Below are 27,749 nucleotides of genomic sequence, written 5' to 3'. Positions count from 1 at the left end.
GGGAAGAAGAAAGTCAAAAGCAGCCAAAAACAAGAGACAGATATTACCAAGTTTAACAATTAAAATGGAAAAACACCAAATTATGAACAAAGCCCAACGTGCTTTATAGCGAGTCACTGCCTCAGAGACGGGCAGCAGAGCAGGCGGCAGCTGATGGTTTTACCTGGGGATGGCTGTATTAGAGCTTTCCCATCATCCTTTGAGGAACCTTTGGTAGAAGGGTCTGTTACAGAGAGAGCCAAGAGTCATGCTTCTGACAACAAAAAACAAATCATCAGGCCACAGAAGCTGTTCTATTTTTAAACTGCACACATGCAAGTAGGCCTTCTTTGAAAATAGACCAGATCTCAGGAGACTAAACGCGTAAATAAACGCTCGACAGATGAAAGCGGGATATGCTTTTCTTCAGCGAGAAAGAAGCCAAGCCATCACAGCCATGACAACATCTACAATGTACAGAAACAGCAGCAACGTTACAATTCTTATGGTTTTCCTCCTTTCATATATTTAACATTCAAGCCAGATGCACACAAAAGGTAGGACAACATTCAGAAGCAATTTAACGGGTTTAAAGCAACATTATGCCCAGTAAACTGCATCGATCAGGAAGTCCCTAACAGCCTCTGTACAACCACGACAGACAGCTGCGGCAACAATAAAATCCTTACGGACTCATTAATACAGCCTTGATTAGCAGCGGCAGCACAGTTATCATAGGGGTGTTAGGTCTGCTGCGTAGGAGTTGGAAATTAATGCATTAAATCATGCTTACTGACAAACAATACAACATAAAGCACAGTCAAATTCAGACTAAAGCAGTTTCCAAAGGCTTTACCTGCAGCAGACTATACTTGCACTGATTGATGAATTTATTAGTTGATCATTAAGCAGACGTTAAAAGTACTCAATCGATTCAGCATTGCACTGCTTTGATCGCGATGGACACAGAGACATTGTCTTTTCTATACCACATAATTCTTCTTCCTTGAAACCTGGCGCCTACATACAATTCGAGCGAGTTATGCTTGAAGCGGCTAATGTAGGCTGGAGCCTCAAGCAGAGATGAGGAGCAGGCTACATAAGTCTGGTAAGCTCATTACTTTGTAAAGCCACATGCCCAGAATTTCTTTCATTTTCAAACTTGTAGTCTTCAGTCCCAACTGACGCAGACTTATCACTTGAGGAATCATCTTAGATTATTATACTGCACACTTCGAACTTTTTCATTCTTTACACACCCTACTTTTACCGCTTCATGTGTACAACCCAGAACAACATCATAGTTGCCTTCAATGAAAGACTGTCCACCATTATTAGGATTTGTACAATTCGTCACACAGAGAACAAAGACACTTAAAAGGAGATAAAGAAATCAGAGAGGCAGGCAAGATGCAGTGAAACACTTATTGTAAACAATTCCCATAAAAAACTTCACAGGGTACCTTCAAAAGTCCAATAAATCCAATAAGGGATTGGAACGGACTAGTATTTGATTAGCATATTAGATTTAGAACTGAGCTTGGAGAAAATATTGACAAAGCCCAACACTTACTGTGAAACATTCAATCTAAAACTGACTGTTCTGTGGACAGGTCGAACTAATGATGACTGGTATTTGAGGAGTGTTTGAGTGGAAATAAGTGGAGTCCCAAATCTTTCCTCTATTTCAGCCTGAGATTGTTCAGCCTGAAGGAAAACACTCCCCTGTTACCTCTAAAGGCTGTTATATGAACCCCTCAGTGGTAGTTTCGGGTTTAACTGTGAAGTGAAGAGCATTGCTTATTACTTTCTTTTGCTAACAAGATTAGAGCTGGTCAAAGCTGGAAGCACACAATGCTCTACAGTACCTATTCGTTTCAGCCGCAGCAGCTGTAAAATGGGATAAATATGTTAGCAGGAGGTTTAGTAAAAAGAGCAACAAGGCCTCTGGCTACAGCCCAACTAGGAGGAGAGTGGAGGAGCATTCAGCAAGTGACAGGCTTCCCTCTTTAACCACCGCCCACACTATTCTCACGTTTAAATAGTACCAGAAAGACACTCACACACTCACTGCTAGCATGCATTTTATCTCTGACACACTGCCCAATTTTATGCAGCTTGTGTGTCTTTATTCTTGCAAAAAGGGAAAAAACAGGTAAAAGCAACATGTAACATTTTGTATGGATTTGTTATTTTTGTGTGGAAAAACACAATGTTGCTGTAAAGTTGAACATCAGCTAACTCTGCAGCTCTACCTCATAATTCAGGTCAACACAGTGGGTGTTTTTGTTGATGACAGCTGAAAATGTTTTAAAAATGTAATCTTTTTACAGTTAAGTTATGACTTTTAATGCAGTAAATTCCTGCAGTGGTAAAACTAGAAAACGTAAGCTCAAGGTTGTAAATAAGTGCACAAAATTAGCTCTGCATAAAAGTCTGTACTAAAGAAGTGAAAAACTAAACTATTTTTTTTCTGGGTGAAAGACAAATATAGATAGATATAAATAAAAGATATAAATACAAGACATAACTATATAAACAGATATACAACATGAAATGGAAAACACCCAGATATAAATGAAGTATTACTGCAGAAAAAGATGCAAAAGGAGGACATGCTGACAGGAAATACTGGAAACAGTCTCCCAGTTCCCACTTGGAAACAGAAAAGTAAAGAAGAGAAAGACTAAAGAAAACTGAACAGGCTAACTAGGCAGGCGGACTTTCATTCAGGAGGGCGGAGGACGGTGGTACAGAGTTGTCAGGGAGATGTTTCAGTACTTTGTGAACACCAGTGTCTCGGTCTACAGTTTGAGTCCAATTAGGAGGGTATGTGCACTGAATTCAGCTGTCACGTTTCTATCCGACGATGGTTCAGTATGAAAAGGCTAATCTGTGGGAACGCAGAAAGGAGCTGCACGGCCCAAGACAAAAACAACTGGAACAGAGTGGATTAGAGAGAGGACAGTGTTTCCCAGCAGCATTTTTACAGCAAAGGAAAAGAGACTAATGGAGGGCAGGGCTGCAGTTTGAATTGGAAAAAAAACATTAATTTGATCAATCTAACATTGAAAGTAATATGATCAAACCAGTACTTTTTTCACCCGTTTGACCTGGGAGCTCAAGTTCTTTCCTGGTTATAAACTACACACAGTAAGCAAAATATATAGAATGAAGTGTTAAGTAGATTGAAAAAACAAACAAAAAAAAAAACATTTTCACCAGGAACTAGTGAATCTTACCAGAACTCATGTTCATATGAAGTTAATGGAAAGACATGAGCGGAGTTAAACAGATGCAAATTTGCTGGTGGGGTGAAGTGAAGACATTTCCATACAAACTGAAAATGTTTAATGTGTGTTTAATGCTAAATGTGACAGGAGCGGAAAAATCAGAAACTAGAGGAATAGGACTGGAAAACTGGAGTTCCTGCAAAGTTTGAAAACAAATGTGACACGTAGAGTTCCCCAACGTCTACATGCTCCCACTAGCTTATATTGTAGCATCTACATAATCTGATCAACCATAATTATGTAGTCGACAAAGATTTACATGATATCACCAAGTGACTATGGTCCCCATACAATCCCTAAGGAAGTGGAAACAAATGTATTGATCGCATGGGCCAAACTTGTATCCAGTTAATCAGGATGAAATTGAAATTGACTTCAACCCCAACCAAGAGCTTTGGGAAGACCTGGAACGCTACAGAGAGCACATCCCTGCAGCCAGGTCCCAAAATCTTATGGAGGGCAATCCCAGAATAGTGGAGGCTGTTACAGCGGCAGCATGGTTTTGGAAGGATATGTTTAACAAATCACATATGAATGTTCTGCCCCCGCAAATTCCACTGTCATGGCATTAACAGTCACATCCCAATTCATTAGTCCAGATAATTGAAGGCAGTTCAGACCAGGACTGAACCCAACAGGCAAACATGAAGCAGAGGACAGCACTGACCAGAGCCCAAGAACAACTGGAAGAAGAATCAACCCTGGAAACCCACACAAGCTGTCAGGATGAGAGGACAGAGACACTTTCAAAACAGAAGAGGGAGGAGACAGAGCTGCAGCTGAGATGTGAAGCAGGATGCCATTGAGTCTTGCCAAAGAGACACTGAAAAACTGGATCACAACACCAACTGACTCAGCTACTGTTCAGCTGTCAGACTGCTAACACAAACAGACAGCTGGGTTTGTGGCTGGCATGGATACAGATAGAAGACAAGATTCGCAGGGGAACACACTCACAGCAAGGAAACATGCTCGAGTGGTTGAGAAGGGAGGGAGTGACGAAACTCTTCTTTTCGCATCAAAGCCAGTTTAACCCAAAGATTTAGACTGAATTAATTTTGTTTCTTACAATTGAGTCTGTGTTTTGGGGGGGTATCCAGTGAAAGCTTCCTTTAACCCTTTCTTTTTAAGTCAGTTCTTTAAGAGGAGGCACGTTTGAGGCAAGCAGCACAGTAAAGGGAAGATGAAGCACAGGGGATGCACAGGATCACCTTTGTGTGTACAGTAATTCAAATGCACATTAGCGCTAACGAGAAGCTACAGGTTTACCATCCGTTGGGTGGTTTAACCCACCCAGTTTTGTGCACCAGTGTGGTTTGTGCTTTCCCATCTATACAATTACCAGTTTTCCCATGATGCCATCCACACTGGCCTGAAGGCATTGAGAGGCAAATTAAAATCATTCAGCTGGATTAGTGGAGTTTACCCCAGGGTGCCTTTAAGTTTCAAATTAAAACATTCTTCCTTTTCACCAAGTATAGTTTTGCTCTTATAAACTCACAATGTCATAATTCTCTATGGATTAATAATAGTCTAACTAAAAATGGTAAATTGACATAAAATCCACAAAGAAAACATATGTATACACACATATACAAGTCATATGTATATTGAGTAAGCGTCAAACTCTTTTCCCAATTAATTTCTAGACCTGGGCCTGCACTATTCTGAATTACATCAGTGCAGCAATTGTATTACTCCATTATTTCTCTTACCATGTTACTTTGCTCCCTGACATAGGGATATCCGATCACAATCATTTGAATCAGGGACGCATTTTTTAACTGATCTGTATCAGCTATATGTATAGCCTGATCTAATACTTTGTTTTATGTCAGCTGTCACACATGTTTTTACTCTCAAGCTTTAATGCAAACCAAGCAATGAGAGCAGCCGTCATCAACTCTCATCTCTCTGACTCTCCTACACACTGCTCACACATTTTCCCCTCAATAGATTGCAGAGCTATTCAATTGTCAAGCATATAAATTGGATTGATTTGAATAACTTAAATCTACTATCTAGGACTTCCCTAATCTGACAACATGTCTTTACACATTTAATTGTGCAGCAATTCAGTCTTCTAATTTGGTGATGCAAACTAGGAAGAAATTAGGAGAGCTTGTTTAAATGCAACAGATCTTCATATTAATGCAGCAGAATTGGCATCAGACTGAATAAAGGAATGACTCAATATTAAAACAATTAATTGTGCATCCCCACAGCCTCCATGCAGGATTCCAAAATGGTCTGTGTGACATCTTTACAAGCCCTGGGGCCTATTTCACAAAAGCAATTTGCAAGCCATGTTTGTGCACAGATTACAAACGCACAAATGTCACAAATAATTGTTGCTAGCAAATTGCAGATACATTTGTACATTGTGGGTCTCACATGCTCATGCATATGTTGCAAGTATGGCTTCTATTTATTTTGACACATTCTGTAAATAAAACAAGACAACTTGTATTGCACATGTGTGCTCTAGGTTTGGGTGTAAACATTAAATCAGTGAAACACAAAAACATAATAACTGTTAGCATAATAAATGCTTTGACTCACCGGGTCTGCAGCGTAAGCCGTCAGCAGCCAGCTCCTGTCCCTCAGGACACACACAGGTGTACTTGGGGGAGTGTTTGTTGATTTGCGGCGCAGGCAGACACATGTAGCTACAGCCTCCGTTTACACCTTTCTCTGCGCACCAGTTAGTACCTGCACAGAAAAGTCAACAGTTCTGATTACTTAGACAAACATAAAACCTGCTAATTAAAACCACACTGAGCAATATTTAACTTATTAACACTGAATCAATCAAATACCACATAGGATTAAGCCAGTGCTGGAAGAGGCCGATATCTCATATCACCTTCTCCACCAACCTCTTCTGCTCTGTCAGATACATTTACTTTGTAGAACTTCTCATGTGTTTGCTAAAACACTGAACTTTCAAGCACAACTTATTAAACTCCAAATGTTGATAACTAGTAAGCAGACAAGATTGTTTTGTCTGTTACATTGGTATCACCTATTGGCTCCTTCCTTCAATAAATCTCAAATTATATCTCTAAATGATGTCAGTGGCCATTAGACCTGTGTCAATTATGACTGCATGATTACAGCTAAAAAAATGATCATTATCATTAGTACTCCCTGTACCTGAATCATGTGTAATTACAGTAATTTCTGATTAACTCTCTCTTCATTAAGTCAATGCAGCAGCTACTGTACCAAAAAAAAACAAAACAAAAAAAACTTGAGGTTGCTGTGATGTCACTGAGCCTGCAGGACTCAGATGAACAACATTTTCCACCTCAACAACCATTAATGTATGTCCATTCCTCCTGCCTCTCCCAGCAGACTCTTACCCGACAGCTGGATCAGCTCGTGGTACACTATGATGTCTTGGGGGTCATTCAGGTTGCTGGCCAGCGTCACCACGTCAGAGCCGGTGAACTTGTTTGCGCCGTAGATGGCTTTATTTTCACCATCTGTCCAGAAGACTCGATCCTGGAGAGAGGAAAGAAAATTCTAGCTCATTTTAATAACTATAATGCTGACACAGCTGTTTCAGAGGCCATTCAGCAAAGAAAGGAAAACTATCAGGTTGTTACACTTATTTTGGCTTTAATGATTATCTTTGGTTAGTTGGCACCATAAGCCCTGCCCTCCATTGTTGCCATGGTTACCTTCAGTAGACAACTGCCAGCTAATCAGAAACAAGAATTTCAGTGGATATGGTATTAATATTTATATATTGTAAATACAATAATCCTCATCACTACAATCAATTCTTTCTTCAGCAACAGAGACTTTTACAGAAATCTTTTAAAAGTTTAAAAAATGCATGCAAGATATTTGATTATTTTCTTCAGTCAGATGTTCAGAAGATTTTCCCTCACAAATGGGTGCATAAGGACTTGTAGAATATAAATACTGTGCAAAATGGGGATGCAGAGATTCTACATCACAAATTCAACCATCTGTGTTCCTAAGACCATCTGTGTGGCGTTCCTGTACAGCACTTTGGAGGGGGCCACCTTTCAATCACATTCACGTCTCTCCTTGGATTTTCTGGTCGCTCTCTGCTTAGGTTTTCTCAGCCTTGGCATCTTTAATTGCTCATGTTAACATGTTTATCCCTAAAAACACTGAACTTCTTGTGCAGCTGAGGATTGTTCCTATGAGGGAACTACAAGACTGCAAGAGATCAGAGCAGTGAACAGGACTGGACAGGTTTGATCACACTTCTATCAGCTCGGAAAAAGCAGCAAAATGTCAACTGTTACTAATTGTTATGGTTACTATAAGAAGTGTTAGTGCATGCAGTTTAATTGAAATCACTTTGTTAAAATCGTGCATCAATGTTCAGATATGAGCTGTACCTCAAGCACAGTGCCTGCCTGTGAATAAATGTGTCATCTGTCTGAGTGAGAGTGAGTGGGTGGGTGTAGGTGAGTTAGAGAGACAGCCGGAGAGCCTCATGCCCATGGTTCTATGATTCAGAAAGATGTCAAAGACACAGTACTGATATATGAAGAATGCAGCCTATATACGCAGATATAATTGTTAGTACAAATATATATCGTTACATTAGCACAATATGATGCAGAGTAAAGGTTTGGACTTTTGAGTCCAATTTCTTTACTGGGTTTTCTTGCACCCTCAATTTCCTTTTACTTATTTTTGAACCAGAAACTGAAATATTTTCACTACATACATACACCATGTCTCACATACATGGTTCGTCTTGACAGCAAAAAAATACACATATTGGACAATTGAGTAAATGCAAAAGACACAATGAACATGTACACTATGGCTTGATTTGCATTTGCTAGGCAACCACCCACGAGAATGCAAATTCTTTAGTATTGTGTAGTACAGTACCAACGCTCATCAAAAAAGTTTGCCTTCCTAATTTTAACGAGATTAAGAATGAAAAGAAAGTACAACCAATCCGAGCCTAAAAATATTTCTTCTAGGTGCAGTGGGTTCTTGTAAATGTCATTAGGAGCACTAGGAGGAGCCAGATGAACTTGATTTTCCATCTCATGTACTACTGTCAGGATATAGTCAACGTTTCAGCAAATATGACAAAAACGTTTATTCTTTCATAAAAGTTACCTACTGCAGCTTTAGAGAACTTGCAATCCTAGTACCTTATTGCATCTTAAACACTACAATAGGTGTTGGCTTTTGGCCTGTGCCACACCACTAAATACAACGTGTATAATGTTATCTCCAGACTGTCAACACCAAGTGACACAGACAAGGCCAAATCAGTGATATAATCAGATAAACAATCACAACACATCTACCACCTTAACTGTCAGAGAGAATATAACAGCAGCTGTACCTCAAAGACAGTGAGAGCGAAGGGATGAGCCAGGTAGTCTGGAGACTGCAGTACTTTCTTTCTGTTGTCTCCGTTCAGGTCGACGCTACAGAGCATGTGGAGCTTAGAGTCAACCCAGTACAACCTGCCTTTGATCAGATCTGGGAAGAAGATGAAGGGTATGAAAAAACAATAGAGGAGAAGGTGAGAAACGATAGGGAGGTGGGGATGGGAGAAATAACAGGAGGATGGATTATAAGCGGGGGAAAAGACGATACAGTGCAGAAAAAGACAGGAGGGAAGGAATAATTTATCAAGGTGAGTGACAAAAAGAAAGGAGTGGTACATGGGTGAAGACCAGATGAACATTAAATAAAAGGGTGTTTACACAGGACACAAAACCAGGGAGTTGAATGAAGAATACAGGGATGAAAGAAGAAGAGTAAAGAAAGAAGATGAGGCATGGCGGGCAGAGATAGGGAGAATAGAAGAGGGAAAAAAAAAAAATCAATACAACATTTCATTAACAAGGACAGATCGATGGTTTTTCCAATGTTGAGGATGCAAGTACAGGAAGAGAAAGAAGGCTAAATAAAGGAGAACACTGGATTATATGATCTGGTCGGGTGTTAGATTAAAAAAAGAACCCACTTATTATTTAGATATCCACCAGTAATGTTCATTGTATTCCAGGAGTGGAGTTGTTTCAGTGACACAAGGTTTTAATGAACACCTGGGGGAGATGCAGTGTCCATTCTTTTTAAACTTAGTAATTTTTAAATAAAAAAAAAAAAAAAATGCACTGAGCAGGAGTTATAAAAGAGGTTGAAGCATTTAAAAGAAGTTCATGTGGCAGTTTGGAACAGAAGCACTGAAAAAAATATGGCTTACAAATTAGATCTAAGCACTAAACTGTCGAGCTAGGGTTTGGCCATATGACCTAAAAATACAATTACACCAGATTAACAATGTGAATTGATTTTTTTCCTCAAAAACAAAAAAAGACACCATATGTTTGCCGATGTGAAAAATCTCAGGATCTGTAATGTCGTATCACTGAGGCCACTTTCACGCATATGGAATGTGGCTTTTAAGCCCAAGCAGCTGTATAGCACTGCAATATAACATTTGTGGGGTTTTTTTGTTTTGTAAATTCAAATTAATCAGTTAATCAGTCAGCTAAGGTGAAAGTGCTTAAAGCGGTTGAAGAGTCGATTAAGGGGTTAAACCCTGCAAGTATAAGCACTGAAAGACATTGAAGTGAAGTTAAAACAGATGCAGTAAATAAAATTGTGGCAGATGGAATTTAAACACTGCAAGCAGCTGTCAATGTCAGTAAAAGTCTAACTGCTGAAAATCAGCGTACATGTCCAGGGTGCAAAAATCCTTTAGACATAAAAAAATCTAGAAGATTATAGATTTACCATTTATCTGGTACAGAATTTTCCAAAAAGGACCTCCTGATTTTACCTCTGGCATTTGTAATTCATAAGACCACAGGCTGAAATAGACTGCACATTTCAAACTGTAAACAACACCACAACCTGCTTGAGGGATTACTTTTCCAGAATGCCTTTTGACCACCCAGAGAATTTATACAGTCAGCCACATTTATAAATGTGGCTGACTGTATAAATGACTTATTACCAGATGTTGGGTTGAGTCTGGCCACAAATCAGTGTAGCGTCATTAATTCATACATGCTCTTGTTCCTAATCTGTGGGAACTGAAATGTATGAAATATTGCTAATTCTGTCTTCAGTGATAAAAATACACAAAACTAAAATGAAACAAAAGCAGGCGACCCCACCAGCAGCAGTGTTAGTTGTTGGGTGGATCAGCAGTGAGATGAATGTGCAGTAATGATGTGGACATACTGTAGATTATTAATTTAAGTCAAGTCAAGACTGTGTGTGTGTGTGTGTGTGTGTGTGTCGGTGTGTTCCTACCCAGGGTGATTCCATTAGGCCACTGGATGTCTGACGCCACCAGAACCTGTCTGTCCACCCCGTTCATACCAGATTTCTCAATCTTGGCCGGCTCGCCCCAGTCAGACCAATACAGAAACCTACAGGACACACATACACACGCATAAAAACAAATCTGTGAATTTACGTGTCAGTTGGAGATAAAAGGTTTTCACCTGACATCGAAAGAAGCTTTCCACCCACCCAGACAGCGGATCCACAGCAATGGATGCTGGTTCTTTGAGGCCTCTGTTGAACAGAACCTTCTGTTTGGTCCCGTTGAAGTTGGCTACAGAAATGATTTTGGTGCCGAGATCAGACCAGTACAAGTTCTTATAGATCCAGTCCACAGCGATTCCCACAGGAGTCTGGACGTTGTCTATCACTTTGTTGTGTGTGCCGACTTCCCCTCGTTTGTCCAGCACAGTGCTGCGAGGAAAAAAAAACAGACAGTGTGACTACAATTTGAAGATTCAAAGCGGTTTAAAAGTTTGGGTCAGTTTTGGCGGTATTTGGCAAGTAAAATTTGACTTGATGATGGTGCTCGTTGAAAAAAAATCCGAGGATCACCAAACTCATAAATGGATGTGTGCAGACATCCATCTAAAGTTATCTAGAGTTATTTTATGGGTTGTGGGAAAACTTTAACCTGCTTTTCGTTTTAAAGGAAAGGTCTGAAAAGTCACCTGCCTCTGGGCACAATGAATGTTAGTTCCAAATTTCATCTTAACCCATCTTATAGTAGGAACAAAGTAGTGGACCAACTACCTGACCAACAAAATATCAAAACTGCTATCCGGAGAGCCACACTACTAGTGTGGCTACAAATGGCCTTGGATGCACTTTTAAAAAACAACCCACACTGAACATTATTTCAGTGTAAACAGGTTTTAATACTGACAATTATGTATGTTTCACATAAAAATCTAGTCGAGCAAACTTGAATGCAACTGTAGATCATCAGCCATCAAACCAGATGTATCTTTGTAAATGTGGGGACTTTGTTGTGTTCCTTCACCTGCTTGTGTGTGTATTTGGTGTGTGTAAACTACCTATAAATGGCCTTCTGGCCCAGGTCAGCCCAGAAAATCATCTGCTGGTTAAAGTCTGCATCCAGAGCCACTGTGTTCCTCTGCTGCTCTACAATCTGAGTGTACTCCTTTCTCTCCAGACCCAGGCGACGGATGTCGCGGCGGTTAGTGAAGATGAGGCAGGGCTCCTTACCTGAGGACAGAACACACTCGGTTAAATAAGAGAAAAGAAAGAAGAAGTCAATCTGACAACTCTTCATAATGTACCCTCATGTTCTGTTCCACTTGCTAATGCTTGAGACTTTCACACCTTTTAGACTTAAAGAATCTGATTGAATGGTCTATGTTTCAAACATGTTATAGAGTGGGGGCTCTTCTTTTATATTTGATTCCATCATATTCAGTAACCCAGTGACCAATTTGCTAGTAGCATATAATCAGAAACTATTAAGATTTGGACTATTCTGGTATGATAGAAGAGTAATTATGACAAATAAGGGTTAATAGGATCTGATGACAAATCATTTGGAACACTGAGGCTGAAGGATACAATGATGTCTTTGTCAACAAGCAACACAATAAAGTCTTTTTACTGCAGAAACACTCATACAGCATGTGATCACCAGACTAGAGGATGACATCATCTCTAGCTGAAAGTCAACTTCAGAGTCTTCCTGATGATATCTGAGAGCTGTCATTTAATGACAACCACACAAGATATTGGAGTTTAATTTCTGCAACTTGAGATTCTGAGCTTCTCTCACTGAGGACGTGTGAGTGTTTGTTCACTTTACACATTTAAATTGAGCTGAAAATACCTACCGCAATTTATACTTTACTCATTTCTGACCAACACTGGAAATAAACCTTAGAGAGAAAAATAGACTTTGGGAGCTTGTGATCTCTATGGCAGTGCATTGTCAGACAGAACAGTTTTAAATGTGCATTCATTTACTAAGACAAACCATTGATTTTTGGTTAATTTGGTCATTTCCCAGGACTTGTTCATGCCTTGAAATGTGCATCATACACTCAGTTAGCAGTTTAGTAACTTCACCTATCCCAAACTAAATCAGTCTAATACAACAGCTGTGAGAAATGCTACATTGGTGAAGGTTTTTGTTGGAAACAGCACCAAAAATGAAACTGTTGCAGTCAGTCTGGTGTGGCTCACTGCAGGGTGCTCAAACATATATCTGTACTATATAACTCTAGTCCACCTTGAGAGTTTTCTTGAGCTTAAATCAAGTTAAAAATCCTTTTGGCGGTTGTGTAAGGCTGAGAGGTGTAGAGGTGCAGTTGTTTTTCAGTTGTTGACTCACCAACAGCTTTGCAGACTCCGGTGGTCGGATCCATCTGGTAGCCGTTGTGGCATTCACACTTGTATCCTCCCTTCAGGTTGATGCAGATCTGACTGCAGATGCCAGGGTTCAGACACTCATTGATGTCTGTGCATAGAGAGACCGAGATGAAGAGAAGGGGAGGTGAGGAAGAGAAAACAGAGGGAATACAGCTGGTATCTGACATGTTTAATTAATCATGTCTGCTGAATGCTTCAGTTGGGGTAATCAGACGTTTGCACACGGCTCTGCTACAAAATCTATTGAAATCCTGTCTAGACCCAGTCTTTTTTAATCAAATTACACTTTTTTCAAAACAATTACTTTTCTGAAACATTCCCATGATTCCTATTGCATGAGATTGTACACTGATGTGAGCTTGGGATGCACAAAATGAAAATTAAACCCAACTATAATTGCTGCTGATGTTTTGCCAGAACACTCTTTAGCAAAAAGCTGCTCTCATCAGAATTAAATGGAAATACAAATGTTTTCAGGACTTTAGTGGTTATTTTACACTCGGGAGTAGATTAAGCGCCTCTGTGCAACCAGTGGGGTTCATTCCAGATGGGATTACACACATTTCCCAATATCCAGAGCGGTGTTTGAGGCCAAGATTGGCTCAATAACAACTGTGTCAGATCAGTGCCTCCTGAAAATAGAAAATCCAATCACATTACACACTAAACCGTTCAGAGGCCAGAAGAGCACAATGAGAACGTGCATCAGCCTTAAGCGAAATATCTCTAAGTCCCAACACCAGTATACAGTATGTCTGACCCAGCCTGTTGCATTATAGGTTTCTAAGAAAGACAAAAATAGTCAAAAATCTTCAGACTGACAGTCTCTCTGCATGGTTTGAAAAGCAAACACCAAGACCAGAAAGACAACGTGCCAGTAGGACATTCCTTATTGTGGATTCATTTTGATTGAAAAGTAGTTCAGACAGAAATTTCTGCTTCAAACATCACTCAAACAATTGAGGTGCACTGCGGCCAAGAAACAAAAGCATGTCAGAAAACTACTGAGTGGTGGTGTTTGGTTTTAGGTTTTTTTTTTTCAAAACACTGAATGGCATCAGAGTCTTAAAAATACGGTAATACTGAAAATATTGCAGATGTTTAGCTTTCACTAAAACTGATTAAACCAAGTTCATGCCGATAATCATCAACATGAAGGAAAGAGAACAAACAAAGAAGGTGTGGAGTTAAAATAAAAACATTTCATTTTTTTTCCTCCATGGATGTGACATATTCTACAGAGACAGGCAATGTCAGTATGGCTATAAACGGATCCTTTTCACTGTATTTTTGCTGGGAAACACCAGCATGCTTTGGGTATGGTTTGACGCTAGGTGCATGAGAAAAGACTGTTCGCAAGAGAACAACAATGGCAGTTGCCAAAGAGGTTAGCGTAGATGCTGCTAGCATCAGTTATGTCAGAACAGGAGTGTATTTCTTCACTGAAACGAAAGCAAAAAACGGCACTGAAGGTTTTTCACTCTTCTCCAGACTGACTTCAGTAAGAGTTTGACTATGTTATATGGCACGTTCATCTGATAGGTTGAAGTCTGCTTGCGATAGATGTTGATAGACAGAGAGTTCTTCCAATCACCTGCCCAGTATTATTTGAAAGTTCTTGCCCTTTTCCAATGAGAGCCTCCCAAATGGTTCTGTGTGACCACAGTTAGCTTGAGGTCTTTATGGCTCAGCTCAGTTCCTAGTAACTGAGACCTGACCACAGATCCAATTATATTCAGTCTAATCATTTCAGGTCCTGTCCTGGGTGAACATGCAGGGCTTCATCAACATCAGAGGAGATAAATGCAAATAGGGAGTGTGAACTGTAAAGTGAAGGAAAAATGGCATGTATTGCTGCTCTTTTCAACTGCTCTTTAATTGGTGGAGCATCACTCACGCTGCTGCCGGTGCTCTGTCTGTGTGGACCCTCTATTCAGACCAGATCTAACTGTCCTCAGGCCCTTTTTGGAGTGGGCATCTTACGTTTTCAAAATAATTAATATATCCCTGTTGGGTTCAGGGAGGTTTTCCTTGGGTCCATTTCAAAATTTTGGATGTCCCAAAATGATGCCTGAGAAATGGCTTCATCCATTGGTAAAGTCTGTGGCAAGTTATGAAGTAATGTTGACCTCTTTTTTTTAACATTGAAGCTACCTACCTCCACAGGTCTTGTGGTCTATGAGCTGAAGTCCAGGTGTGCAGTCACACTCAAAGCCAATCACCATGTCTTTGCAGATGTGAGAGCAGCCGCCGTTGTTCAGGAGACACTCGTTTAGATCTGAAGCACATGAAGAACAGCTTTGCTATAATATCTTAGAACAGTTATCATGCAAGCGAGCCACAAACTGTAGATACCATTTAAAATAGTAATTCTGTTGCACTGAATCAGTTAAAACCTATAAAACACAACATCTGAGATTTCTGGTTTTATCCAGACATCAATGGTTTAGTCAAGAGGCCACAAAAGAGGGGTGGTACAAAGACACAGTCTGGATTCAAACTGATGCTGTTGAAGAAGTCGGGGTTAGGGTCCAATAAACATAATTTAACCCTGAAGTATTATAAAAAGGTGACATTTTCTGATGCCTTTTGTGTGCTGTAAGATTAAACAGCGTTAAGGATGTTAGCAGGTGTTAGTAATCCTGATCAGATGTATTTTAAAGTTACACAGCAAAGATTAAAGAGCATTTATTGTTGCATTTGAGTAAATCATTTCTCAACAAGGCAACTCCTTTTGGCTGCTTGGATTAGTTATCTCTTTCTTTCAGTCATTAGACTCATTATACAGAGCTCATGACCTTAGGAAAGGGCTGGAGAGAAATCTAAAAAAATGCGCATTTCTATATTTTGTTATCTAAAACTGCCCGGGTATGAAGGAAAAGAGGCAGAAAAAGACCCAAAAGTTAAATCTGCTCTTGGACACAACAAATATCGTAGCTCAGGAAGCAAAGTGCACCCCAATGTTAAATATGATGAGATACAAACAAAGTTTAAAATAATTCAACTCAGAGTGGTCTAGTTAAAAAGAACAAGTCTTTAACTTTTGACAAGATAGCAGCAAGTTCTTTTATTGGAGAATTTACAAAAGATACACTGTTTCACTTTGTACTGCCTGCTAAAACCTTCTACTCACCATGTTCTTTGATAAAAAAATGCAAGTTCCCTTCTCTCACTTCAACAGAACAGACAGTGCTTATTTAGCTCATCTCCATTTGTACAACACTACATTTAAAAAAAAATAATGTTCAGATCTTTTGGGTTGATCCATTAAATTCATCATATACATGAAATGATACTTCTTCTCTGACTAACTGTACTTGTAGTACAATTCAGAGTCAGACGTTTAGTATTCCGATTGTGGAAAGCGTAATTGCTTTTGGCTGAATTCTTTGATCAATGACAGAATTTTTTAGAAGCAGCTCTCTCGCGTTGAACTGCAGACGCATAAAAGCTGCAAGAGGGGCGAGGAATGTAAAAATCCACACACCATCAGCCTAAATCTATGTGCAACAGAGAGGAACATCATCTCATGGACACTCCCCTGCCCAAAGGAAAAGACATCTGAACCTACAGAAAAGCAATGTGTCTGCTGAACAGTGCCTGAGAGACCTGTCTAAATGTTGGAGCTTCTTTATTGTTGGATTTGGTGTAGAGCATCAGTGCACAGACCCAGCATTCTGGAAAATCAAGCTCAGATATTTCCAGTTTCATGTTGCTGACATTTAGAGCTGCCAGCTGGGGAAGCACTACACTTTTTAACAAGTGACATTTGCAGATTACAGTAGACAAACACACTGTGGGTTGATCAGAGCTCAAACTACAAGATCATTCATATTCACACAGATTCTAGTGCAAATGTGCACATGTAATATGAATATACAAAAATCAAACATGTTGTTTAATCCTTGTGTGTTCTGTGGCTCAGTTAGGAGAACTGTGGCAATATTTTAATAATCTTCTTAAGCGTCATCTCCATCTGTCTTAAAACAAATCTTTCCTGCAAAGGCACACCACTGTACACCTCTTCAGTTATTACCTCAGACAGTATCCTAATTCATTTACTGTGCCCAGAAAATCACCACTAAGTGGCTTTCAGGCACTAAACCTGGCAACCTCACTGTGACTACAGGTCTTACAGGAAGCTGCACACAGTCACTGCTTCAGACTTCTTGCCAAAAAATAGTTCCAGCATGTATAGCAGGTAAATGTATACCTGTGGGGACAGAAAATGGCCATAGAGTGGGATGTTTTCCCCAGGAGGACAACCTTTGGTTTTAAGTTAAAACAAATGAGTGTGCTGCATCCCAATGATGTTTGTATAGATGAACTATCAGCACATTTTCCATTTCCACATAAACTGAATATTCTATAACATCTAAAACACTGTAAAAAAAAAAAATTAAGGAAATTTATCTTTCACAGAGCAGACGTAAATCTTTTGAATCGAAAGAAAATCATCACGGACAAATATACAGCGTTTCTGGATTGAGCTCTATTAGTAGTAAAAGATACCATTATAAAGATAACTTTTGAAGATAATATTCTTTTACTCACTGCATTCTTTAATGGGTTCGTCACTCCAGTCGGGACAGTCTCGAACCTTGTTGCACACTTTGCTCATCTCAATACACTCCCCGCTGCGACACTTGAACTTCTCTGGCCCGTTACACTGAGTCACTGTGGAGAAATTCAAAGAATTTTAAATGTCAAGGGCAGTCGCTGCTTACACACAACATTCTTTAGTATTTACATACAATACCTTCCTTGGAAATCCAATTACACAGCAAGCTACCAATGCATCATTGCATATCAGGATGTAACCTCTTTTACAGTTGTTGTCCTGTCTTTGAACTAAACTAAAGTTAAGTGCCTCCTGGATCTATCTCCGTACTTGGTGCAAAGACATGAGTAGCACTCCACAAGAACTTTAAACGTGCGAGAAAACAAGATAACAAAAGGTAACTAAAAAAAAAAAAAAATGTATAGCTACACTACATGTATTCAGATTTTGGAAAGGTTGGAAACAGTCTTTCAAGGATCAACTGATCCTTCACTGAAGTCACCAAAAAAGGTAGCTGCATCTTTAAAAACAACAATCTTTCAGCTGCGACAATCTGACACAAACTTGTCACTCTTCAGTGTGCTTTCAAAGCCATGTTTTATACCACAAGAGCAAAAACAAACATGGAAACAAGGGAGTTTTTGTTTTTTTTGGTTCTCTTTGGTACATTCATCCTCTTGATGAGCACACAAAAATAGAATGCATTAGGACACCCTGAAGTGGACTGTGACAGCATTAGATTGCTGAGAAAAAAGCCTTCTAAACACTTTGCTCCGGTACCTGAGCACAACCTGAGGGGATTCTGTTGAAAAACACAACTGGAAAAAGTGTAAAGACCATTTACATGCCCACAGCATCTACACCGACACACACCCACAGCTTCTGAACCTCAGGACAGCCTGAGGTGGAATATAAAAAAAAACAAAAAAAACAAGAAAAATCATGCTTCTTCCGGCATGGCCCTCCGGGTTATTAAAACAGTCATTTGTTAAGCTACACACACAAACACACACATACTGTTTTTGCAGTTGACTTCGTCTGATCCGTCGGTGCAGTCTCTGAAGCTGTTACACTGTCTGCTGCCCAGGATACAGTTTCCATCATCACATTTGAACTGATCCGGTCCACAGGTCCGTACAGCTGCCAACACACACACACATATCAATTTTAATATTCAGTTCAAATCTAAATCATTAAGCCCTTTATCAATTTAAAAAAGCCAAACATTCTCTGGTTCCAGCTTCTCAGGTGTGAGGATTTGCTGCTTTCCTCCGTTTTAGGTAATTCATAAATGAATGCTTTGGGTTTTGGACTGTTGGTTAGCTGACACTTAAAGTGGATAAGTGAAGATATATTATAAAGTAATTAATGTCAAATTAATGGAATCAGAGTGCAGCACATAATGGATCACTGCACCCACCGTATTTTTTGCAACTGAAAACATTTCCGAATGAAATCTGTATCTTTATGCGTTTCATCTGATTTACAACAAATCCTGTGAACATTACAATACTGGACACTTGCATGTGAAGGATACAGAAGTTAATCTGCTTTTATTTTTCCATTCTATACATTTGATTTCAGGGAAACATCACATCCCAAAACTCATCTCAAATAATCACAGAATCCTTCACTGACTCATTCAGTTATCTTAGCATTGAGTATTATCACTAAACAGGATACATATTGCTAATAAAACGGATACTAAACACACTTACAATAAAGAACTGTTTAAAAACTCAGATCATTCTGCCGTGGAAATAAAAAAAAAAAAAAATCCATGTGGTTATGATCTTAAAATGCTCCATTTCCAATGTGTTAGAGACAGCTGGTGTGTACATACGACAGTTGGCTTCATCACTGCTGTCCTTGCAGTCAGGGTCTCCATCACACCTCCACTTCTTGTGAATACACTCTCCTGAACGGCACTGCATCTCGCTGGATGAACACTTGGCTGGTGGCGTCGGGTGACGGCCGCAACGAGACGGAGACTCATCTGACTGGTCCTGAAGGGGACAGAGACAAGATGGTTCAGAGGGAAAGAGGATTTTATCATGCCTTGCCTGACTTATGGCTCCAAGATTTCTTGCTTTTGATGGGAAATGGATAGCTGTAATCTTAACGATAATTTGACCATATAGATGAGAATGATTCTCCACTGTGTTTTAGCCAACATTCAGTTTGTGAAAGATTTTCCATTTGCTGTTCACTTCCTGCCATCAACATTTGCTCTCTTTGAGCCATTTCCTAGCAGGGAGCCTTCAATTTAACTGAAGACTTTTACAGACCAGTTAGAAAGAAAAGTTTTGTCTAGTATAATTTAATATAATATAATTTAATCTAGAAATTTGTTGGACAGAACATAATTATAAAATACACACATTTAAAAAAAAACAGTGACAGAGTAAGAGTAGGACTAACACTCTGTAAAACCCCTATTTCTTGTTTTTACACTTAAATGTTTTTTACATATGAAACAAATGTTATACAGGGTGTTAATTAGTGAGCTTCAGAAGTGATGGTAGGTGAACTTTGTTACCTTTGGACAGAGCGAGGCTAGCAGTTTCCCTGTTTCCAGGTCTTTATACTAAGCTAACCAAACCAACTGTAGCTACTTATTCACCATAAAGATATAAACAATGCTATCAATCTTCTCACCTAAATCTTGGCAAGAAAGCAAATAAGCACATTTCCAAAGACATTGAAAAAACTATTCCTTCGTTTTTGTCAACTTGGTAATTTTCAGGATTTTTCCCACTGATTCCCCAATTTTCAAGCACTTCCCTTCTAGACATTTGGGAAACAAGAATCCAGCAAGAATGACAAAAAAGTTAATTTAACACATCATCTCAAACACAAAGTAATTTACTGGAAATCCCTGTAGCTGTTGTACAAGCTCCATAGCAGGTTGTAGAACAATCAGCCACATCTAGAGTCCATGGACAGCATCATAATGGTAGTTGATCAAAACTATGGGATGTATAGCTTATCAGTTTATTTCTGAAATTAGCAAATGGGCAGACACGTACCACGTCCAAATCTAAGAAACCAGCATGGTAAGACAGACCAGTTGACCATGAAGTGGATCTACTGTGCTACAGTATGTAGTCCGGTAAAACAACTACACATTTCCAGGGGGACTACAAGGGAGATGGAGTTAAACTTTACATCCAGGTTGTTCCTTTAAACTATTCAAGGACTTTGTAATACAATATCAGACATTTTAAGAGTTTCCCAGGCTTTGCACAGACAGCCACTGAAGGGAAGAGCAAACGTCACCAACAGAGGACCCAAACAAAGACACGCCATGGCCCACCCATGTTGTTTGATTGACAGGTGATCTGGGGGAGTGCAGGGCAGAGAGCTTTTAGGACTCAGATCTCACTGATGATTACCACTTTAATTAGAACTTAAACTGGGCGCTCAGACGGAATGGGATCAAGAGGAAGAGCAGGAAGTGTTTCTCACACTTTCATCAGCTCAGAAAGTCACTGACTCATGTGGGAGCAGATTAATGGAATGTGAGAACGTGTGTGTGTGTGTGTGTGTGTGTGTGTGTGTGTGTGTGTGTGTGTGTGTGTGTGTGTGTGTGTGTGTGTGTGTGTGTGTGTGTGTGTGTGTGTGTGTAGCTCCGTAACTGTTCACACTGACGCAGGACCAACTGCGTGTGAAAGGGAAGAACAATGACCTTCCCATTGAATGCTGCGTTTTAAAATATTTGTGGGTGTGAGCGCTTGCATCAGTTTCTTCATTTCCCTGCGAGGCGGTCACAGTGATAACCACACAGCCAATTAACAGCTCCCCAGCAAATCGCAGACTCAGTGGAACTTGTCCTGCCATGTGTGAAAAACGTGTTACGAGTGTCAAAGTCTCTGTGTGTGTGTGTGTGTGTGTGTGTGTGTGTGTGTGTGTGTGTGTGTGTGTGTGTGTGTGTGTGTGTGTGTGTGAGAGAGAGAGAGTGTGTGTGAGAGAGTGTGTGTGTGTGTGTGTGTGAGAGAGTGTGTGAGAGGCAGGTCAATAACCACAGGGTGTTGGGAAGATTTAACTTGCAGAACCAGTGTGTGCGTGCCCCAGGGAGATAATACAGGGCAGTTCATTATAGCGAGGCAAAATCTACTTAGAATATGAGAGGGAGTGCGTTTGTGGGTTTGTGTGTGCTGCCATGTGGGAAAAATCCCAACCAGATACTTTGAACTAGTATCTTCCTTGAAGTCCTACGGAACATCTTTTGGTATTTTATGTCATAAAATATAACTTTGACATTGAAACTCATTGTATTCTAAAAAGTAATGTATAATCTCTGTTGGGCATTTTTGTCTCTCTGCACATTTTTTAATTTTTTGTGTAATTCAAGTTAAAATCATTTCAAATAAATGAAAAACAAAAACTCAGAAAAGGAATGAAGTACAGAGTAAAGCAGTGAGGCTCAAGAGGGGGCAGATGATCTGCGGAATTTAGCTTCAACTCTAAATTCTACAGATATGGTTTCATATATTCAGAGAAAGCTTTTAAGAAAAACTTATAGCAATTTATCATGAATTACATGTTTGTTCTTCCTTTCTGTCACCACAATTTAAGCCTTAACCTTAAACTGAACCCTCTGCAAGAGGATACACTTGTCATGGCTAATTTTGCTGAAGTCTTTTGAGTCCAGACTTAAGACTAGAGGGGGCAGGGTTTTTATTGTCAAGACCCAGGAGCGCTAAAAAGATCTGCCCAAATTATTGACTTTTAAAACTTCTTAATAAAACATTTTATCACACTTTTCTTAAAGTAAAAGTTGCTTACATATCCCCTCTGAGAACTAGATTATTTGTAACTGGAGCAGTCTTTCAGCAGTGCTGAATAGCTTCTTTTGCATCTAGTTTAATAAATGTACCAGCATTTCAGAAAGAAGATAAAAGTGTGTCATTAACAGCCAGGACTGGATGGGGTTTAAATGCATTTTCCAAAGTTCTGATGAGTTTAAAGATTTTTATTCTGTAATGACTTATGTTTGGGCAATTTTTAAACATAAATCAGAATGTCTTAAGGGTTACTAATAACATCTTGAGGTTTTCATTTAAAAAGGTGCAGTACTTTGATTCAGTGTACTGTGTGTTAGACATGGATTGCTGCAATTCAGTGTATGCCCATCAGTGACTTCCACTCCTACATACATCTTCTTTCCAGTGTAGTGTAATCCGTAGTTACTGTCAACCATCCAATCAAACTGCCATTAAGAATTGTATGATTGAAACAAAAAGGGCATGGATACGACCATATCCAGGCCAAATTTCTGCTTCTATCACCGTCCTCTGATGGTGCAAGAATGCAATCTTTTAATTAGTGTTGTTCACAACTTGCAACTTGTAATCTGCTCTGAGTGTGTGTATATCTGACTTATCGTGTATGTGGTCTTTAATTGTGTTGGTTACCTGGCAGTCGACGTCGTCATCGCACACCCAGCTCGCCGGGATGCACGATGAGTTTCCACACTGGAACTCACTGGGACCGCAGGACGACGGAGCACACTCCACCTCATCAGAGCCGTCGCCACAGTCGTCCTCACCGTTGCACACAAAGTTCCGGGAGATGCAGCGTCCACTGGCGCATGTGAACTCGTTTGGAGCACAGGTGATGTTGCCTGGAGGCAATAGGGAGGGGAGGAAGAGAATGAGAGAGTGCTGTCAGGGGGTTAACAACTCATTAGCTAATTTAAAATAAAAAAACCCAACCATTTATCAACACACACACACACAGGATCATCACACAGGCCACTTTCATTATACGATAACATTTCTATGCTGTTTCACAAGAGTTAGTGTCACTCTCCAAATGGCAGGCAGGTCATCTGGAAACTGCACTCTTCATACTGATGAGGACACATATTTGGGTGCATCTACAGCTCAGGCCTTTAGCTGCTGATGCTGCTCATCGAGTTTTTGAGTGATGTCCTGGGTGTGCTTGTGTAGTACACAACTGAACCACTATATTTCCTAGTTGAGGTTTCTTTTTCCGATTCAGGAGTTTTTTTTTTTGTTTTGGTTTTTTTAACCAGGAACGCCGAACTGCTGCTAACGTTAGCTCAGCTTGTTTCTCTGATAACTTAAGATCCAGATCCTGATAACTAGAATCCTTCATCTGGTTAAAATGTATAGCTAAAAACAACCAAGACCTAAAAGTGTATGGTAAAAAAGGTGGCTTAAAACTGGATAAAAAGACAATTTATGACTTATGGCTTCTGTCAGACAACCACAATGCATGTGCAACAAGGATATGACACCATTGACAGGCAACCGGTGAAACGCACCATTACCTGAATAAGATGTAAAGATTGCTTTGGGTATGAACATTGTTGAAAACATTTGGGATAATGCAAGTACACAACTCAACATACAGATTTATTATTATTATTTAGCTGAAATGTCACATGTTATCTCTCTATGGTGCATAAAATCAAGTAAATTACCAACATTTGGAGTAGAATGGGTTGGTGGTTGCTCAGTGATGTGATGCTGTCAGAGGATGCCTATTTCAGATAAGTCAGTGTGTCACATTTCTGCCTGACTAGATGTGTTGTACAAGTTTAAGTGCTGTTAGTAAGAAGTGGAAATGTCAACAGCTCAGCCATGAAGGGGGACTGCTGAAGCAAGTACAAATCACTTGTCTCTAGCCAGACACCTGATTTTAGTGAGGTGGAAATCATCCTAAGAGGATCGTTTTGAGGTTTGTTTAAGTGGGAAAAGTAGATGTACTATTAATTGTTTACTCACCAAATTCAATAAGATATGGACACCTTGTTAAGCATATTCTAAAGGAGGTATTTGCTTTTATTCCAGAGTAACAGCTAATTGCACCTATGGTGGGGTTGGAATGTTATTCATTTTATCATGAATTTTAGATATGCCTTTATTTATAATTTGGTGACCAATGTGTGCACTTTGTAACTTTTTAACACTTGTATGTTACTGAAAGTCTGTCACTTTTGATTTATTTTTTTCCCCAAACACAGAGTTGCAAATAGCCTGGGGAAGGAAACAATAACCGTTCATCAGAAGCTTCATAGCGTGCGTTTGCATGGCCTAGCAGCAGCACTCAGATCACCATGCACCGTTCCAAACTCTGGTTGCATAATGTGAAGCACACTTAAGTTAAATGGTGAAGGAGTTGAAATGTGCCCATATACTTTTGAATGTAGCCCTTTTGCAACGCTGCACAAATAATTGTCATAACAGGCATATCGAGACCATGACTGTAACATGTCTGTATGTTTTCTACACTAGTGCTGGTAGGAGGGAGTGGGGGTTGAACATGACTGAAGGACGCGACTGGAGGATGACAGAATGGATGAGGTCAGTCATAAGATTTTGATTTGTGTTGGCCTGTGGCAGCTCACTTTAAGAGGTATCTGGGGTCACTGCCTTAAAAAGTGCATTGCATCACGCAGCAGTAAAACATCCTGCTACAGTCCAAGGACAACAGGGGTGTAGGTTTAATGTAAGCAAACAGGACAATTGACAAATGTCTCCTCCACTAAGGCAGCTCATTTCTCTGACTACGGTGATCTGCTGCTGTAGTATTGGTTAAAATATATACACTGATGGACAAATACACTATATACACATCTATCTGCACTGTTGTCAGCAGGGAGTAGCTGCTAGTACTCACTGTCATGTTATTTATGGATTTTTTTTAATTCTAGTTTAAATTTCCTCAATTTAATAATGTATACATCTCATCTAGTTTGGGAATGCCTCAGGTTTCCCCAGGAGGAGCTGAAAAACATTGCAGGGGAGAGGGAGGTCTGGAAAACCTTGCTCAACCTGCTGCCACCAACCCAGATAAGCAGCAGAAAATGGATAGATGGATGAAATTTACCAGCATGCAAACAGCCTGCTTCAGCGTTTTCTGTCAGATCCAATTATTTTAGTTTATAGTTTATCCAGGCAGAGCTTCATGCTCTGTGCAAAAAGCCGTTGGTGTGTTTATGCTGCACAGTATTTACTGTAGGATAACCAGCGGGAGGAGGAGAAGTAATTGATACACATATCCATGAAACTGTTTCAGTGCTTGAAAAAGTACAAGTCATTGGCTGTTACACTAAAGTGGTACTTGAATCCCTTCAGAGAAATTGCATCATTGCACTTTCTAAAGTAATAACAGTCTTGTGTATTGTGCAAAAAGTTGTCTGCACAATATGAATCAGGCAGAAGTGTATAGAGCACAACTGAATCAGGGGCTACAGGGAAGTTGGGTTGCTACAATGCATCCGTTTCTGTATTTAAATTCAGAGACCGCATCCAATGAAGTCTGCTTTTTAGAAACAAAGTCCAAGCCTTCCCCAAAAGCAGCCTAGAAATGTGGCCTTATTTTGCAGCTCTCTGTATCCCATAATCCATGGTACTAATAAGCAGGTTAATTGTTTACAGATGCGTTCAGGCGATTATAAACTCAAGGTCAGAAAGTATCTTTTGACCACATCATGGGTTATCATAGGCCTTCAAATGATCATCATTCACAAATGCATGACATGAACTGGACAAGTGAAAAAGCCACAGCAGGATGTGAATAATGGGAGGCAGGCATAAATTCCACTGGCTGTCCCTGAAAGCAACTTTGACATGTTAGTTCCAGGGCATTCCAGATACAAAGTTAGATGGACATAAACTGCAAATATAAAGTGACACAACCCTTACTGTAAACATGGATAATTATGGGCTTTCCTACTGCATTTGACATTTTGTCATTTTGCAGCAAATGCCTGGTAATAAACCCCGAAATTTGACTTCACAGTGACAAAAACTAAGAGGGCCTTTAGGTCCTCCTCAACTTTAAAGTTGGGCCATTTGGGGAGAAGGCAAAGGTTCAGCCTGGCCTCTGGGTCCTCTGAAACTACAGTATATGTCCAACACATGTACTGTACATGTAATTAAGTAGGATAAAAATGCTTCTGCCTGCAGTTAACACTGTTCTTTTCAACAAAAACATTTAATACTACCTACTCACTTCCTGTGCTACATGACTACAAAAATCAACATAAGTGTTTAAAGTTCCCCTCCAGTCAAAAATGTTTCTTGGTTTCAACTTATACTAGTTAGATATAGAAACTTGAAGCCACTAGTGCACTGAGAATGGACTTAGAAGTAGGAAACATCATCTGTCCAGCAGGAAAACTTTAGAAATAAAAAACATTTCCACATTCATAGATTCTGGATTTATGACGTAGAAGGAGTAGATGACTTTAAGGATTTTAATGTAGACACTGATCTTTAATCGCTACTCCTGGAATTAACTAAATGTTGTGTACTGTAACTAAAAATGATCGTTCTATATGCTGAGGCAAATATCCCTCCCATGTTAACGTGTGCATGACCACCTACCACAGTTGACTTCGTCCTCTCCACTGTCACAGTCCTTCTCTCCGTCACATTTCCAGAAGAAGGGGATACACTGATTGGAGCCCACTCCGCAGCTAAACTGATTCACACGACACGTCCTCATGTCTGCGTGGACAAAAAACACAAAAATTGATCATTGTTTCATTGTTGTTCTGTTTTCTATGAAAGCTCACCTTTCGCTGTTGCTTTGGGCAAAAGGAAACCCATTTAAGAGACACATTATTTAATGACATAGGAGAGTGTAAAATGGACTGTGTTGGAGCCAAAAAAAAAAAAAAAAAAAAAAGTTAATTGCCACCAACCAGGTTAATCTTTGCCAGGAATTAATCACTCAAATACACATAGCTTTACAAACCTTACAGCCTCCTCTACATCGTTTTGTGCAAGATGTCCATCAGACTGCTGCTGAGAAACCACTTTATTCTAAGTTTAAAGTACAAACTTTAAACTTATTGCAAAATAACTTTTGATTCCAAACCACATCAGAGTGAACAGTCATGAAAATCTACATGACTCTTTGATCTGGTCATTGTAAACCCATACACAAACTGTTTATGCATAAACCTTTAACCCCGGTTTGTAACTACACTATATCTAAGAAAACAGTGGGATGTTGAGACGTCACTGAACATCCAAGGAGATGATAAGACTCATCGTCGCACCACACTCAGGAATGTGTAGCTGTGTCTCAAAACAGGGATAAAAGGGACATGGCCTCTTTGATTTGTCACCTCATTTGAGCCTTTACTTACCACTGTATGTGACTGCTGCAAGTCCATTCATTGATGACTGAATAAACCTTACAGTAAGACAAAATCCTACATTGTATGCTTCATTTAAAGA

The 27,749-nt window shown here is 39.7% G+C and overlaps 1 protein-coding gene across 2 annotated transcripts in view; it reads right to left on the bottom strand.

Moving 5' to 3' along the window:
• vldlr (very low density lipoprotein receptor) overlaps positions 1 to 27,749 on the bottom strand; it is a 60,751-nt gene that overhangs the window by 5,413 nt on the left and 27,589 nt on the right. The window contains exons 4-17 of one of the 2 annotated variants that reach the window (XM_051412194.1): positions 26,889 to 27,011; positions 22,944 to 23,152; positions 19,370 to 19,532; positions 18,544 to 18,666; positions 17,520 to 17,642; positions 15,124 to 15,243; positions 12,928 to 13,053; positions 11,627 to 11,798; positions 10,779 to 11,003; positions 10,557 to 10,675; positions 8,629 to 8,768; positions 6,638 to 6,779; positions 5,835 to 5,984; positions 164 to 223 (exon numbers count right to left, since the gene is read on the bottom strand). In XM_051412194.1, the coding sequence (XP_051268154.1) occupies positions 164 to 223; positions 5,835 to 5,984; positions 6,638 to 6,779; positions 8,629 to 8,768; positions 10,557 to 10,675; positions 10,779 to 11,003; positions 11,627 to 11,798; positions 12,928 to 13,053; positions 15,124 to 15,243; positions 17,520 to 17,642; positions 18,544 to 18,666; positions 19,370 to 19,532; positions 22,944 to 23,152; positions 26,889 to 27,011 (1,995 nt within the window). The remainder of the gene's footprint in view (positions 1 to 163; positions 224 to 5,834; positions 5,985 to 6,637; positions 6,780 to 8,628; positions 8,769 to 10,556; positions 10,676 to 10,778; positions 11,004 to 11,626; positions 11,799 to 12,927; positions 13,054 to 15,123; positions 15,244 to 17,519; positions 17,643 to 18,543; positions 18,667 to 19,369; positions 19,533 to 22,943; positions 23,153 to 26,888; positions 27,012 to 27,749) is intronic. The other variant, XM_051412195.1, reaches the window with a different exon arrangement.

This window comes from Dicentrarchus labrax, unplaced genomic scaffold (genome assembly GCF_905237075.1).
Source record: "Dicentrarchus labrax unplaced genomic scaffold, dlabrax2021, whole genome shotgun sequence".
In the NCBI taxonomy this organism is placed as follows: domain Eukaryota; kingdom Metazoa; phylum Chordata; class Actinopteri; family Moronidae; genus Dicentrarchus; species Dicentrarchus labrax.
Note: the sequence above shows the minus strand (reverse complement) of the source record. Positions and strands in the feature narration are given on the sequence as shown.